Source organism: Amblyomma americanum, chromosome 5, assembly GCF_052857255.1.
Source record: "Amblyomma americanum isolate KBUSLIRL-KWMA chromosome 5, ASM5285725v1, whole genome shotgun sequence".
Lineage (NCBI taxonomy): Eukaryota > Metazoa > Arthropoda > Arachnida > Ixodida > Ixodidae > Amblyomma > Amblyomma americanum.
The window spans coordinates 203,863,203-203,877,059 of NC_135501.1; the positions used below are offsets into that span (position 1 = coordinate 203,863,203).

Consider the following 13,857-nt stretch of genomic DNA (forward strand, 5'->3'; position numbering starts at 1 on the left):
ACGACCATTAATTGTTTCTGCTGCTTCCGCCCTGTTCCCATTCTCGCATTCTTCTTAGCTCTGCGTTGCTTCTGCAGCTGCTCTCTTCCTTTCAGAGTTCCTTTCCTAATTCTTCTCCTCCACCTATAGCTCCTGTTACATTGCCTTTTCGGGAATTTTACAGTGTTGAATACGTAATTCAAACAAGAGGGTGATCACCACTCCGTGAGCAGCAGCCATATGCATAGGGAACAAAGCAGACACATCACTTTCAAACTTTTGTAGTTTAAAAAGAAAATTGGCGGTGGTTTAGCTCTGGTTAAACCTGGAGTGACGCGATAGCTACAGCTGGCCGAGTGGAACTTGCTCAGTTGAATTGCAAAGTCAGTCTTTCGCCGCTCCGTTTCGCTGGGCGTTCCTTCTTCATCTTCGTCCCACATGACACGGCGCATACGCACAGCTGTGGCAGCTCGGTTTCGCCGGCGCGCCGCGCCGCCGGCAGCAGCAGCTGCTCCGCACCACGTGACTGGTCACGTGACCAACCACGTGATCAGCCACGGCGCCGCGCCGCCGGCAGCTGCTCCGCACTAAGTGACCAATCACGTGACAGCGTGGCGGCGCATCCACGGGGTGGCGCACAGTCACGCTGAAGGCTCGAAATTCTACCGTAATGCAGCTACCGCTACAAAAATCCTAGTCCGGGGCTTGACACCGCCTTTTCGGGGTAGAGGGGGGTAGGCTTGACAATTTGGCCTCGCTTTATCTGAGCAGCACAGAAGTGAGGACTGAAGGACGATAATTTGGGGTTCGCTCTCTCGTCCATGTCTTCTTTACAGCGCTTTCGAGCTAATATAGTTACTTCAAGGCTGACGTACTATAGTGGGGTGCAACTCAAGAGCGTGGCCTAGGCCGATTCTCACGAACCTGCTACCGTCACAGTGCAGGGAGCGGCGTGACAATGGAGGGACGGGACTATCCCCTTTCATCTGCCACTCCCTGCATTGCCACGCTAGCAGGCCCATGAGAATCGGCCGACGCCATTGGCTAGAAGGGGGTCCTTTGACTGGGAAAAGCCGCTTCGGTCTTGAGTTGTGTCCGAGCCAGTAGCGCGAACACCGCGTAACTCAATGGGGACACTCTTAATCTCTTATTATGAGAAAACTATACAGAATGCGGCGAGTTTATGCGCTAACATAGCGAATATAGTGGCCGACGCTTCCTCATCGCTGCCGAATCTGAAATGTGAAATGCTCCCGGACCTGGCATCAAGTGCAGTTTTTCGGCCGTAGAAAATCAACGGGATGTACCGAACATTCGAAATTCCCGCACGGATTTACAGTGTTCAGAGCTCCGCGGTACCTGTTGGCAGGCGTACACACCAAAAGTGTAAAAAATCCCCAGTCGACGAACAACTCCACGAGGACAAGCAAGGCCTCTAGACTGCGCTCCCGAGTTAGCATTGCACAATGTACGCTTAAATAGTAAAATTGAGAACTCCCAGAGAACGAATATCCAGCATAATAAAACCTGAAAAATGAAGTCTTCCTCATAGAATTTCGTGTTAAACAAGCGCAGCTGCCTGATTCTATACGTACCCCTTTTGCCAAACCAGGCTGTCCGGATTGCTTCTCAGTTGTATAGCGGAACAGTTATCGCACCCAACAAGCTGTAAATCACTGTGAGGTAAGGAGAAACCTTTTCCGCACCTTCCAATGCCTTTTGGTGTTTGGGAAATGCGTACGGGCTCCACTATATGAGGCAGAAGCAAACCATGTAGCCTGGTTACTTCTGGCAAAGACTGTTACATGCGTGGAATAAGTCAAAACTTTTATTCGTTATATTGAGAAATTCGTAACGTCTATTATTACTGCATGTCCATTTTAAGTGAATCTAGTCCCACCGGCCTTCCATTCTTCCGCGTTCCCGGGTCTTGACGGGTGTGTGGGAGGTACACAGCGTGGCTATCAGTGTCCGGAGTGTCACCCACATCCGTCACCAAGGCGGCCATGCGGGGAGGAAGCGCTGACGGAAGAGGACTGTGGGCGCATTTGGTCGCCCTCCGACACCCTGTTCTTTCTTTTTCTTTCTTCGTCCCTCTAGAGGCCGTCGCGTGCCATTCTCTCTCGCTTCCGGTGAAACAAGGCGGCAGCACCCCGACTGCGTGGGCCATTGACGTCACAGCGGGGAAGAAGACGCGCGGCCACCTCGCAGGGGGGTAAGGCTTAGGGCTAAGCCCGAAGCCTGCTCGTCTGCAAAGAGCCTGACGCTGCGCGGTATGCAAGCTGACTGACACGACGCTTCCTGTTGCACAGGAAAGAACGTGGTACCACATTTGGTCCTTAAAAGTACAGGAGACGACTGTTGTCAACGGGTTCAAAATAGCAAATCATTTGAGCTTTTACGTTTTTTTTTTCTTATTGACTGCGGAAATTAGCAGACAATATTTTAAGCGCTTGCAAGTTTCTTGGATAGCAACACATAAAAGCCAAGGGCGTTCAAATGTAGCACAAAATAGAACGCTTGCGGGCAGCTCGCAAATCGTCTCCACTGAGATGCCGCTGCCCTATACACTGTAGACAGTGAATCAATGAGTGTCGAAGAGAATCGAATAGTGCTGAAGTGAGCTCGCTCGCAGACGACACCTATAGGAGTAGTTTTCGCTTCCTTTTTTTGCGCGTTCAGAAAATCTGCAGAAATCTCAAGGTCTATATTTCACTACTAGGTGTGATGATCCTTTACTCGCCATTGGGCGCAGTCAATTAGAGGTCAGTGACGCCTTTATTTGGAGGCCTCCATTGTCGTGGCCACACACAACCGTGTTCGTGGCACTGACAAGGAAAGAAGAGGGGAGCGATCAGTGTGCAGTGGGCTCACCGTGGAAGTCGTGGCGTATCTGGGCGATCTCGCTGCGCAGCTGCTCCTCGAGCGGACCCTCGACGGCCATGAAGACAGCGCCGCCGATCACCACGTACACGATGAACACCACGAGCAGGGCGAGCACCTCGCGCTTGCTCATCGTCACCGCCTGCGCGCACCAAGGAAAACACACACATCAGGTGTAGCGACTGTCAAGAGAGTGTGCTGTATGGGAGAGATCTATAGAGGCTAACTCATTAGGGAGTCATTGAACCTGGTGTAGCTATTCGCGAGAGAGTACTGTAGGAGAGATCTATAGAGGCTAACTCATTAGGGAGTCATTAGGAAGTTATTGGACCTGGTGTAGCGATTCGCGACAGAGTACTATGGGAGGGATCTAAGAGGCTAACTGGGGAGTCATTAGGGAATTATTGGACCTGGTGTAGCGATTCGCGAGAGAGTACTATGGGAGGGATCTAAGAGGCTAACTGGGGAGTCATTAGGGAGTTATTGGACCTGGTGTAGCGATTTGCGAGAGAGTACTATGGGAGGGATCTAAGAGGTTAACTGGGGAGTCATTAGGGAGTTATTGGACTAGGTGTAGCGATTCCGCGTGAGAGTACTATGACTGAGAGATCTAAGAGGCTAACTGGGGAGTCATTAGGGAGTTATTGGACCTGGTGTAGCGATTCGCGAGAGAGTACTATGGGAGGGATCTAGAAGGCTAACTGGGGAGTCATTAGGGAGTTATTGGACCAGGTGTAGCGATTCGCGAGAGAGTACTATGACTGAGAGATCTAAGAGGCTAACTCGAGAGTCATAAGGGAGTTATTGGACCTGGTGTAGCGATTCGGGAGAGTGTACTATGGGAGAGATTGAGATCTAAGGGTGTGACTGGGGAGTCATTCGGGAGTTGCTGGAGTAGCATTAAGAAAGCAGAGGAGTCATATAGATAGTAATAAAGGGGTCAATTCATGTCATTTGCACTTGATGCGGAGTCTGAAACGTATGCGCAGGAGTCGCGGAACCTACTTCTGCGCATGCGTACTCCTGCCAGATCCGTGTCGGCTGTCCCGGGCAAACGGATCGCCGGTCAGCAATAACTATCTTTTAACGTCGAATGAAAATGAGTGGTATGGTTGGTTGCTGCACAAATAGGCTATAGTTGATGTTCTACGCCTGCAGTTAAGCCTCGCCATTGTACGAAGCTGAAGGCTCGCTGAAATATCCGTTAAATTTTTTTTATTTTTACAGCTGTACGCGGTTCTGATTCCAAATATTGCATGCCAAAAAGGTTACTTGAAGCGAATGAGCAGGCTCTGACATTGCGACACTGCTGATGCCCAAACAAAGCTGGCTCGGCTAATTCCACTCCTGCAGCTATCCATGACCATACATCGATCAACTGCACCCTTCTACGTCACCGAGTAGGCCTCCCGTTTTGACTGAAGCGTTTTTTCCGCAGCTTTCTCTAGGACTGGAGTCTTCCTGTAGGATTTAAAAGCTTTTCCTATGTTTACCTCACTTACGCATCACTGCGCACAGTTAGTAAAAGCGCACAAGTAACATCTCATATTCGTCACAAGAGAGCTCAATTTATATACTTAACTCACTCCGGTAAAACGCTTTGGCCCTTGCATTAGGGGCATTTACACCATCACCATTGCCACGACATCATCATCATCATCACCTTAATCATTTTAAGAAAACAAAAAGAAAACTGAGCAGCCGCCGCGGTGGCTCAGTGGTTGGGGCGCTCGGCTACTGAGCCGGAGTTCCTGGAGAGGAGGCGCGAATGTCCGGACCCCGTAGAGTATCTGTTACGGGTCCAATGGACTTATTTTTGGAAATGTGGCGGAGAGTTTGAAGGATACTTCACTCCCGCCACCGGTTAGCCCGGTATTGCACTACCTCCGGGATCAGCCTTGCCTTTAGCGCGTCTGTGCTATCTTGTCTTTATATCCCATCTTTCAACTCTCCTACTATCTGCACGTGGTAGCGATTGTGGCTCAGCTTGAGCCAGTGAGCAGGCCTGTGCACTTTCCTTTTCTTTCTTCCTGGCAACAACTTCTCTCTCTCTCTCTCTCGACCTGAATGAGGCCGCGAGGCCGTGTGTGTGATCCCAATTGCAAGCTCCGTCTGACCCCCCCCCCCCCCCCCCTCGTGGCAGAATCGCACAGGGAGCCTCGTTCTTCAAACCTAATGGTCTGGATCGGCCACAAATAACGCATAGTCTTCACGGAATGCTCCCCGTCCCTACCTTGCCCAACCTCAGCCAGCGCTTCATCGTCAATTCTCCAGCACTTCCGCGAAGCCCCTTCCTGTAAGCGCCGCTCTGCCTATCGCGTCTGCGATCGCATGCCGCTCCGTGTATATGCGCCTCCTACACTTGAGCCGCTTTCACCGCGCCGAGACTTCCCAGAAGCAAATATGAGCTGCGCTTGCTTTGCTCGCGGTTTTTGATTCCGTTTTGTTGTTTAGTTCTTCTAGGTAGGGAAGAGATGAGAACAGGTTTGGCGTGGGGGGTTGCGAAAGGTGCGGGCTGCGCTTATAGAAAAGCGTCACTTTGCCCAACATGATTGGTCGCGATTGGGAGTTATAGTTGAAAGCGTTTTCGAAGCGCAGAAAAAAAAAGAAAAAACTTGGGTGACACTTAAAGCTCCTTAACAGTGGAATGCGATAGAATTAGATATGGTTGCTATATTGGTGCAGCCGAATTGCCAAGAACTGGTTCTAACCGGATTTTCCGGCAATTTCTTTGTGTTTCTGTTTCTTCTTTCGTCCGTGGACAGGCTGTGATTACGTCACCAGGTCACGTGGCCTCTCTCGACCAACCATTAACTGAACTGTCAACAAGCGCTGTGTGCAGGTCACGTGGCTCAATCCCATGGGCCGCCTGTCATCTGCCACGACAGGCAGGTTGTGATGACGCCACAAGGTCACGTGACTTTTGTCGACCAATCAGCCAATTTCGGGACACACGCTGTCATTTTACGGAATGTTGATTCAAATGCTATTCCATTAAAATAATTCATTAGGGAAAGAATTTGCACCTTCCCGAATTTTCCCTTCGTCCGAAGATAAACACGCTGCAATGATAGACGTGCCGCTTCCGACATTGTCATGCACAGAAATTCACAGACTTCGACGACTACCTGGACTGCGAGACCTGCGCATGTCACGTGCTTCATACACGTGACCTAACCAAGTCACGTGCTCGAAGTGGTCCCGTGATCCCTCCACATATGAGTGAGCTACGCATGCGCAGGCCCTTTCGGGCAACATTGAGGTTCTCTTCGGGCAGCTGTTGAATAATAATAATAATTGGTTTTTGGGGGAAGGAAATGGCGCAGTATCTGTCTCATATATCGTTGGACACCTGAACCGCGCCGTAAGGGAAGGGATAAAGGAGGGAGTGAAAGAAGAAAGGAAGAGAGAGGTGCCGTAGTGGAGGGCTCCGGAATAATTTCGACCACCTGGGGATCTTTAACGTGCACTGACATCGCACAGGACACGGGCGCCTTAGCGTTTTTCCTCCATAAAACGCAGCCGCCGCGGTCGGGTTCGAACCCGGGAACTCCGGATCAGTAGTCGAGCGCCCTTACCACTGAGCCACCGCGGCGGGGCGCAGCTGTTGAACGCGAGTCGGAGTTTTCGGCTATTACATACTACGACACTGATGGTGCAGCGACTTAGTCCAATGAAAGTCCATCGCGCAGCTTTCACTGCAACGGGAAGCGTAGAAGAATATAAACAGGGAATGGAATAAAAAAAATTTGCGGTGGTTTAGCTCTGGTTAAACCTGGAGAGACGCGATAGCTGCAGCTGGCTGAGTGGAACTTGGTCACGTGACCAACCACGTGACGAACCACGTGATCAGCCACGGCGCCGCGCCGCCGGCAGCTGCTCCTAACCACGTGACCTACCACGTGGCAGCGTGGCTGCGCAGCCACAGGGTGGCGCGCCGCCACGTTGAAGGCTCGAAATGCTACTGTAATGTAGCTATCGCTACAAAAGAACAGTTGCAGAATTGAGTGCATGTTGTGAAGTTGTGTCTGTCGGAACGGAATATAAAAGGTCTATGCAGAACTCCTAAACGGGTGAAAGTTTTCATGCTGGATGTTCATTTTTATACAAAGTGGGACAAAAAATGTCAGCAGGATACTATTACTATAGTTTAGTGCTCGCAAGTCTCCCATAAATGTTCATCAGTAGCGCAACTCTAATCATCATACCAGTTTAGTGCACTGCAGGACGAAAGCCCTTCTCCCAGTGAAGACTAATTATTACTTTTTCATTTGTTCCAACTGCGGCTGCGTTCAGCCAATCAATTTTTTTAGCTGCCACTCCGTCTGTCTCTCCACCTCTCCCTCCGGATTATATTTCCAATGAAGCATTGCTTGGCCGCGGCGGCAGCGTTTTTATGGAGTAAAAACGCTAAGACGCCCGTGTGTTGTGCGATGTCAGTGCACGTTAAAGATCCCCAGGTGGTCGAAATTATTCCGGAGCCCTCCAATACGGCACCTCTTCTTCCTTTATTCTTTCACTCCCTCCTTTATCCCTTCCCTGACGGCGTGGTTCAGGTGTCCAACGATATATGAGACATACTGCGCCATTTCCTTTCCACCAAAAACCAATTATTGCTAGTTATGCGAACTATGCATGCCCCGGTGTAGATGTGGCGTCATGTCTGCACATGCATGTCCGCCAATATTCACACCACGCCCCAACAAACGCTCGCAGCGCGGCGTCCGAGCGGGGCCCCAGCTACGTTCATTCGCTCCTTCTCACATATAGATCGTTAGAAAGTAGCAACGCTCGCGTACACAGAGCAGCTCAGCGGGCCTCATCGACGCTCGCCGGCGCCGTTCCTCCCACGAATCTGCACTGGGAGCCTCGGGGCTGTGGCTCCGGTTGCGACATCGGGTCGGGGGCAGAGGAGGGCCAGATGCGAGAGCGATACGAGGAGCCGCAACCCCAGACTCCGCCGTCCCACTTTGTAAATATAACCGCCTCTCTGCCGCCGACGCGGTCACAGCCCCCTGACCGCGGCCTTGCGTCCACACATGCACACACTACGGCCTGCCAGCCGAGCCACGCGGCTCCGAGAAACTCGAGTGAGTGAGTGAGTGAGTGAGTGAGTGAGTGAGTGAGTGAGTGAGTGAGTGAGTGAGTGAGTGAGTGAGTGAGTGAGGGAGTGAGTGAGTGAGTGAGTGAGCAAGTTTATGGTTTATGGGGGTTTAACGTCCCAAAGCGACTCAGGCTATGAGGGACGCCGTAGTGAAGGGCTCCGGATGATTTAATAATAATAATTGGTTTTGGGGAAAAGGAAATGGCGCAGTATCTGTCTCATATGTCGTTGGACACCTGAACCGAGCCGTAAGGGAAGGGATAAAGGAGGGAGTGAAAAAAGAAAGGAAGAAAGAGGTACCGTAGTGGAGGGCTCCAGAATAATTTCGACCACCTGGGGATCTTTAACGTGCACTGGAAGGAGGTGGCGGCGGAAATAATGCCGGGAACACCATGTGAAGGTAAGCAAGCACATTGCTCATGACGAGCACTTCATGATTGTAATGTTCTTAAGATTCCTCATGTTTCAATCACGCAGAGAACGTTCACCACATTCAGAAGCGGTGGAAATCTCCGCGATAAGCACTGAAATACGCGCCAGTTTGAATGAAAAGCTACTATTAAAACTGCAGTTCGGTTTATATATTACATAACTTGCCTCGCTACTTTCAAAATCTAAAGATTTCAAGTGGCAGTTTAACTGTTTTGGCCAGTTCCAATCTATGAGGTCTAGCAACAACGTGCTAGTGCGCGCCCGAGCGCGAGTCAGCGACAGGCTATGGAGGTGCACACCACTTGCGACGCCCGTCGCGACGCGGCGCTGGGCGCACAGGCGCTCTGCGCGTACGCGTAGGATGTGCCCATCGAGTTGGGGCTTTAGCGTTTTGCGTCGATAAAAACGCAGCCGCCGCGGTCGGGTTCGAACCCGGGAACTCCGGATCAGTAGCCGAGCGCCCTAAACACTGAGCCATGCGGCGGGTTTCGACCATCTGGGGTTATTTAACGTGCACTGACATCGCACAGTGCATGGACCTCTAGAATTTCGCCTCCCTCGAAATGCGACCGCCGCGGCAGGGATCGAACCCGCGTGTTTCGGGTCAGTAGCTGAACGTCGTGAGTTAATGTGCGAATTAGTGCCTCGGTTAGTGACCGAGCGGGCTAATTAGTGTGTTAATAAGCAAGCGAACAACTGAGTTAATGAATGAGTGGCCGGGGCCGCGAAAGAGTGAGCGAGCAGGTAAAGAGTTGAGACAGGAGGTAACTGAGTTACCAAGTGGACGAGCTAAGGTGCCAGTGAGTGAGTAAGGTGTATTTTCTAGAGCGCACGGTGAACACGATGATGACTGCCACATCGCTGCCTGCAGCACTGCTAATGATGGTGACAAAGTACGGCTGTAGCCATAGCAGACACAGGCAGCATTAGTAGTTGGCGCGATTGCAGTAGCTTCAATAACAGTTACAGTAAACGCTACAGAAATAGCGGTGCTAGTTATTTGAATATTAGCATCAGTAACAGTTGTGGAATCATATGGTTCGATCCCGGCTGCGGCAGTCAAATTTTAACAGAGGCGAAATTCTAGAGGCCCTTGTAATGTGCGATGTCAGTGCATGTTAAAGAACCCCATGTGGTCCAAATTTTCGGAGCCCTTCACTACGGCGTCCCTCATAGCCTGAGTCGCTTTGGGACGTTAAACCCCCCATAAACCAGCTGATGAACGTATTTTATTTTTTTTTGCTATCAGTACTACTATCGCGCATACAACCACCGCACCTTTTCCCGCGCACATCGCCACTACACTTCCCGAGTGGAGAAGCGACCGCTTCAGGTAAAGACCCCTTGCGTCCACTCCACGCGGCTAGCGTCCTCCACATGATCCGGCCAATCGCGAGGAAGGGTCGTCGACACGGGTATTAACGAAGCCCTCAGTGTAGCGACAGCCCGGCGCCGACAAGAACCCTAGGATGGGATCGTTCTTCCCGTAAACACACGCAGGCACAACCGACGACGGCGCGTACGTCCCCCCCCTTCCTCTCCCCTGTGCTCTCAGCAGGGCTCAGAGAGTGGGAGAGTGAGAAGGGCCTTTCTCCTCTCCAAGCCTGGCTGACTCCGCGGCCGCCGAGTAAACAAACAAATCACCTAGATGCACGCTTTGTGTAATTCGAGTCACTCGTTGTTTTCGTACCTCCATCAACGAGCGAAACAACCGAGAAAGAGGGGAAACGAAAAGGAAAAAAAGAAGACAGACAGCGATGTCCTCTGTCCCTCCCCGCTTTCCATGCCCTCACCTACACGCAAAGCACACTTGTCTCGCGAGATTCTTAAGCTAACACTAGAAACTCGGACGGGCTTCAAAAAGTTGCGCGTAGTAGGGAAGGTGCATTATGGGGAGCAGCGTAGAACGAAACAAAAACACGATCCACCCTCTCTCTCAATCCCTCCTCTTATCTCTCCCTCGCTCTTTTAATCTTTTTTTGAGCAGAAATAAAGGAACGGAGAACGCGCAGCTTGAGGCAGAGAAAGAGAAGGGAGGAGAGCATGATAGTGCACGTCGTCTCGGACGTCACAGCTCAGCGGGGGGGCCCCCCCTCAAAAGCGGCCTTCCCTCTTTTTTATATATATATTTACTTCCCCACCTCTGCTGGCTCCCTTCAGAAAAGCTCGCGCAGGGGCCCCAGACAGAGACGCAAGATCTGTATATAACGGATGCTCCGTTCGTGCGCATTATTTTTCTTTCTTGTTTGCTTTCTTTGTTGCTCCTCCTGACGTGTTGACGATGCTTATGCAACAGTTTTAATTATTTCTGTTTTTCAGCTTCGCCCGCTTTGCTTGAACTGCTTCTGTTCCGGGCGAGCGGCGCTTGCCTTCTCGGAGGGGCGAAATGCAGGAAGCGAAGTGGGGATCATCGTGCTAAGCGGCGGCCGCTGGTACCGCGTTCACTCGGGCTTAAGGTGCGGGGCCAAGATAGCCGCCGCATATGTACGGCTAATTATGATCCGTGCATGCATGTTTCCCGAAGGGAACAAAGAAGGAATGCATAGACGACATATCTTTCCTCCGGAAGACGCTTCAACGACAGTGCGCCTCATTATACGTGCCGGACAGCTCTGAATGTGAGGCTTTGAGTGAAGTTTATTTTGCAGCATTCGAGCTCCGGGGATGAGGAAATCGCGTTACATTTATGCGCAGTTAGAGTTTAACTCGGGTTTTGCTTCATACTCTGGCCGCTGGCGGGACATAAACATCAGTCCATATAAAGCGGAAATTCTAATTAAGCGGGTTTGAATTAACGGTATCCCACTGTAGATTGCTGTTTGCAGCTTAGACCCCGTCTGGCCATAGGCTGGGGCAGACTCAGAATAACGGCTTGAGGGGCGAGTTGGTGCATGATCAAATGAACGTCGGCGCAAACAAGGACACTAAGAATAAATCATTTGCGGGAACAAAAGAGAGATTCTCAGTCTTATGTTTTAGTTTAAGGGAACCCTTATCGTTTTTAAAAAGGTGCTAAGCAAGCCCGTATGTCTTGGCCTCCGACCCTTGCTCCCTGGCATGCACGGGGAAAAAAAAGGCGTGCACAATAACCCTCTAAAAATGCCCGAATTCAACTAACGACTACTGGTTGTCAGGGAACAGTTTCCTATGAGTAATTACAGTACGAGTAAAGTAAATGGGAAAATGAAAGTTGGGGTTTGCAGACTGCATTCACTGAGGTGCTGGGGGAAACCACAAATCACTCCACAGACCCCAAGAGTTCCGCTAAACCAAGTCTGAGGACCCCTTGAATAGAGTGAAGCTCGCCCAGTAACGCCGCGTAAATACGGCACTGTCGCGGCCAGTGCTGCCGGTGCATTGCGTACGCTCGCGCAAACTTCGCGCCTCGTGCTTAATTTTAAGCGCGGACGCAGAGCCTTGGAGGGCACGGGCGAGCACCTCTCTCGGTCCTTCCGCTGGCCGGCGTAGGCGGACTAGCTCGGTTGCATCCCCTGGCGCCACTCACTGCCCGCTTGGCTCTCTGGTGGCCTTCGATACTTGCAGCGCAGGTCCAACGCCTCATGCAGCACGCTGCTGCCGTTTCGTTGCCTGTGATCCTCGACGTATTTCCGGCCACCGCACGGCAGTCGTTTTCGTTTCGTTCTGGCGAGACAAGGGGCTTATTTTTTGCCTCCCTTGACCCTTTCCCGGATGGCTTTGTTACCGCTCTGGTTCAGTGCCTTTTCGTCGCAGCTCGACGCTTTGTTTTCATCTGGGCTATTTCAGTCCGCACTTGCCTCTCTTCCCACGAGCGGCGGCAGCTTTTGCTTCTTTGCCACCTTGCAGTCGTTGAGCTCTTTGAGGATGTCCCGACCGCCGATTGCGAAGATTATGGGATTTCCGTTATTTCCGTTCAGCTCTTCAGAAGATGAGAGGCAGAGACACACAACTTCATTTACCACAGGTGTCGGCAATTAGGGCAGGTGGGTCCTGTATGGCCCCCAGGTGGGGCGACGTCCTGGGCCCACGAAATGAGTACAATTTGAATGGTCTTGTCTGGCTAGGTGAGGAGTTGGTACCAGCTTTGAGCAGATGAAGCTGACAGGAGGGCTTGCGGGAGCGGGTTATTACGCACACGCAGAGGATGTGCGCCTGAGAGGCGGGTTCTCCGTGGTTTCAATTTGGGCATGTGGGGGCATATTCCCCGCTGGTGATTAGTGATAGCCTGGAGCGGCTGAGAATTGAGTGCGTCTGCAATCTGCGGAGCAGGGTGACTTGCGCTCGGTCGAGGTCAGGGTGGGGAGGCGGAAAACGACGTCTCGTCTTTTTATAAAAATTGGTGACGTCAGCAAAAGTCTAGGGGGCATCAGCGAGGCCGCCTGGATACTTGGGACGGCCTCCCGGATAGTTGATCCTCGGGCAAGGCGGTCGGCACTTTTGTTCCCAGAGTTGCTCGCGTGGGCGGGTACCCAGATTTAGGTTAAGGTTGCAGCGGGGGAGCAGCTGCGAAGTACTCTCTCAAACTGACACACTCGTGAAGTCGACTTCGAATCGACTCTTACTTCGTCGTCTTGTGTGCGACGGAAGCAGTCATACCTCCGGAGAGCATTAATTGAAACAGGAGTACGCACAACACCGGTTCGCTCATGGGGCTACAAAGGGCCACCTCATGACACCATAAAAGCTTACTCATGATACAACAGAGGTACGCTCATGGTGCTATAACGGTTGTCTTACAGTAAACTAACCGTGAACTATGACAAAATACCGGCTTAACCATGGCAGAATAACGGCCCACTAAATGGTGCTACAGCGATTATCTCATGGTAGACTAAACTTGCACTCATGTCACAATAACGGCTTATTTATGGCACAGTATCGGTCAACTCGTAGCGTCTGAGTGGTACACAAAGAGTATGGTGGAGCTGCCATAAAAAAAAAAAACGTAAACCAATAAGCTCCTGCCTGTACCACTAAAGTGGTACACAGTGGTCGAACGCCTTCTGTCACTTGTGATCGGTCGAGTAGCGGATCGGTGTTTCACCGCACTGCGCAATTTTTGCCGGGTAGACCGCAGACGGAAATGCATGCCTGCAAACTACAAGTAATATGGTCGAGTGGCAAGGCGACTCGAATTGAATACGAACTCAAATCGAACAATGGAAATTCTCCTTTCCTGAGCTAGCAGTGCTGACGGTTTCAACAGCCAGCACATAAGCGAACTCAGGTTAGGGTTCTGAAAGAGGAGGTTAGTTTTGTAGGAACAACTCGCTTGGTGAAATGTCCTCTGCACTCCGCGCGCTTAGCAGTGCAGGCGTAAAGGAAATTCACTTTTACAGAATTTAGCATGTTCTAGCGCGCTAGAACATGCTAAAAATGAAAATTATAAAATGGCAGAGCTGGGATAGCTGGCTACGTTCGTGGTGACGAACGCACTCTTTAGGAGGCGAATAAAACATCAACCACCCCCGAGTGGTCTC

General features: G+C 51.2%; 1 protein-coding gene across 2 annotated transcripts in view; it reads right to left on the reverse strand.

Moving 5' to 3' along the window:
• The window catches only part of LOC144133465 (open rectifier potassium channel protein 1-like), a 100,693-nt gene that overhangs the window by 53,057 nt on the left and 33,779 nt on the right, over positions 1-13,857 (reverse strand). For both annotated transcript variants that reach the window (XM_077666568.1, XM_077666569.1), the window contains exon 2: positions 2,854-3,004. In XM_077666568.1, the coding sequence (XP_077522694.1) occupies positions 2,854-3,004 (151 nt within the window). The remainder of the gene's footprint in view (positions 1-2,853; positions 3,005-13,857) is intronic.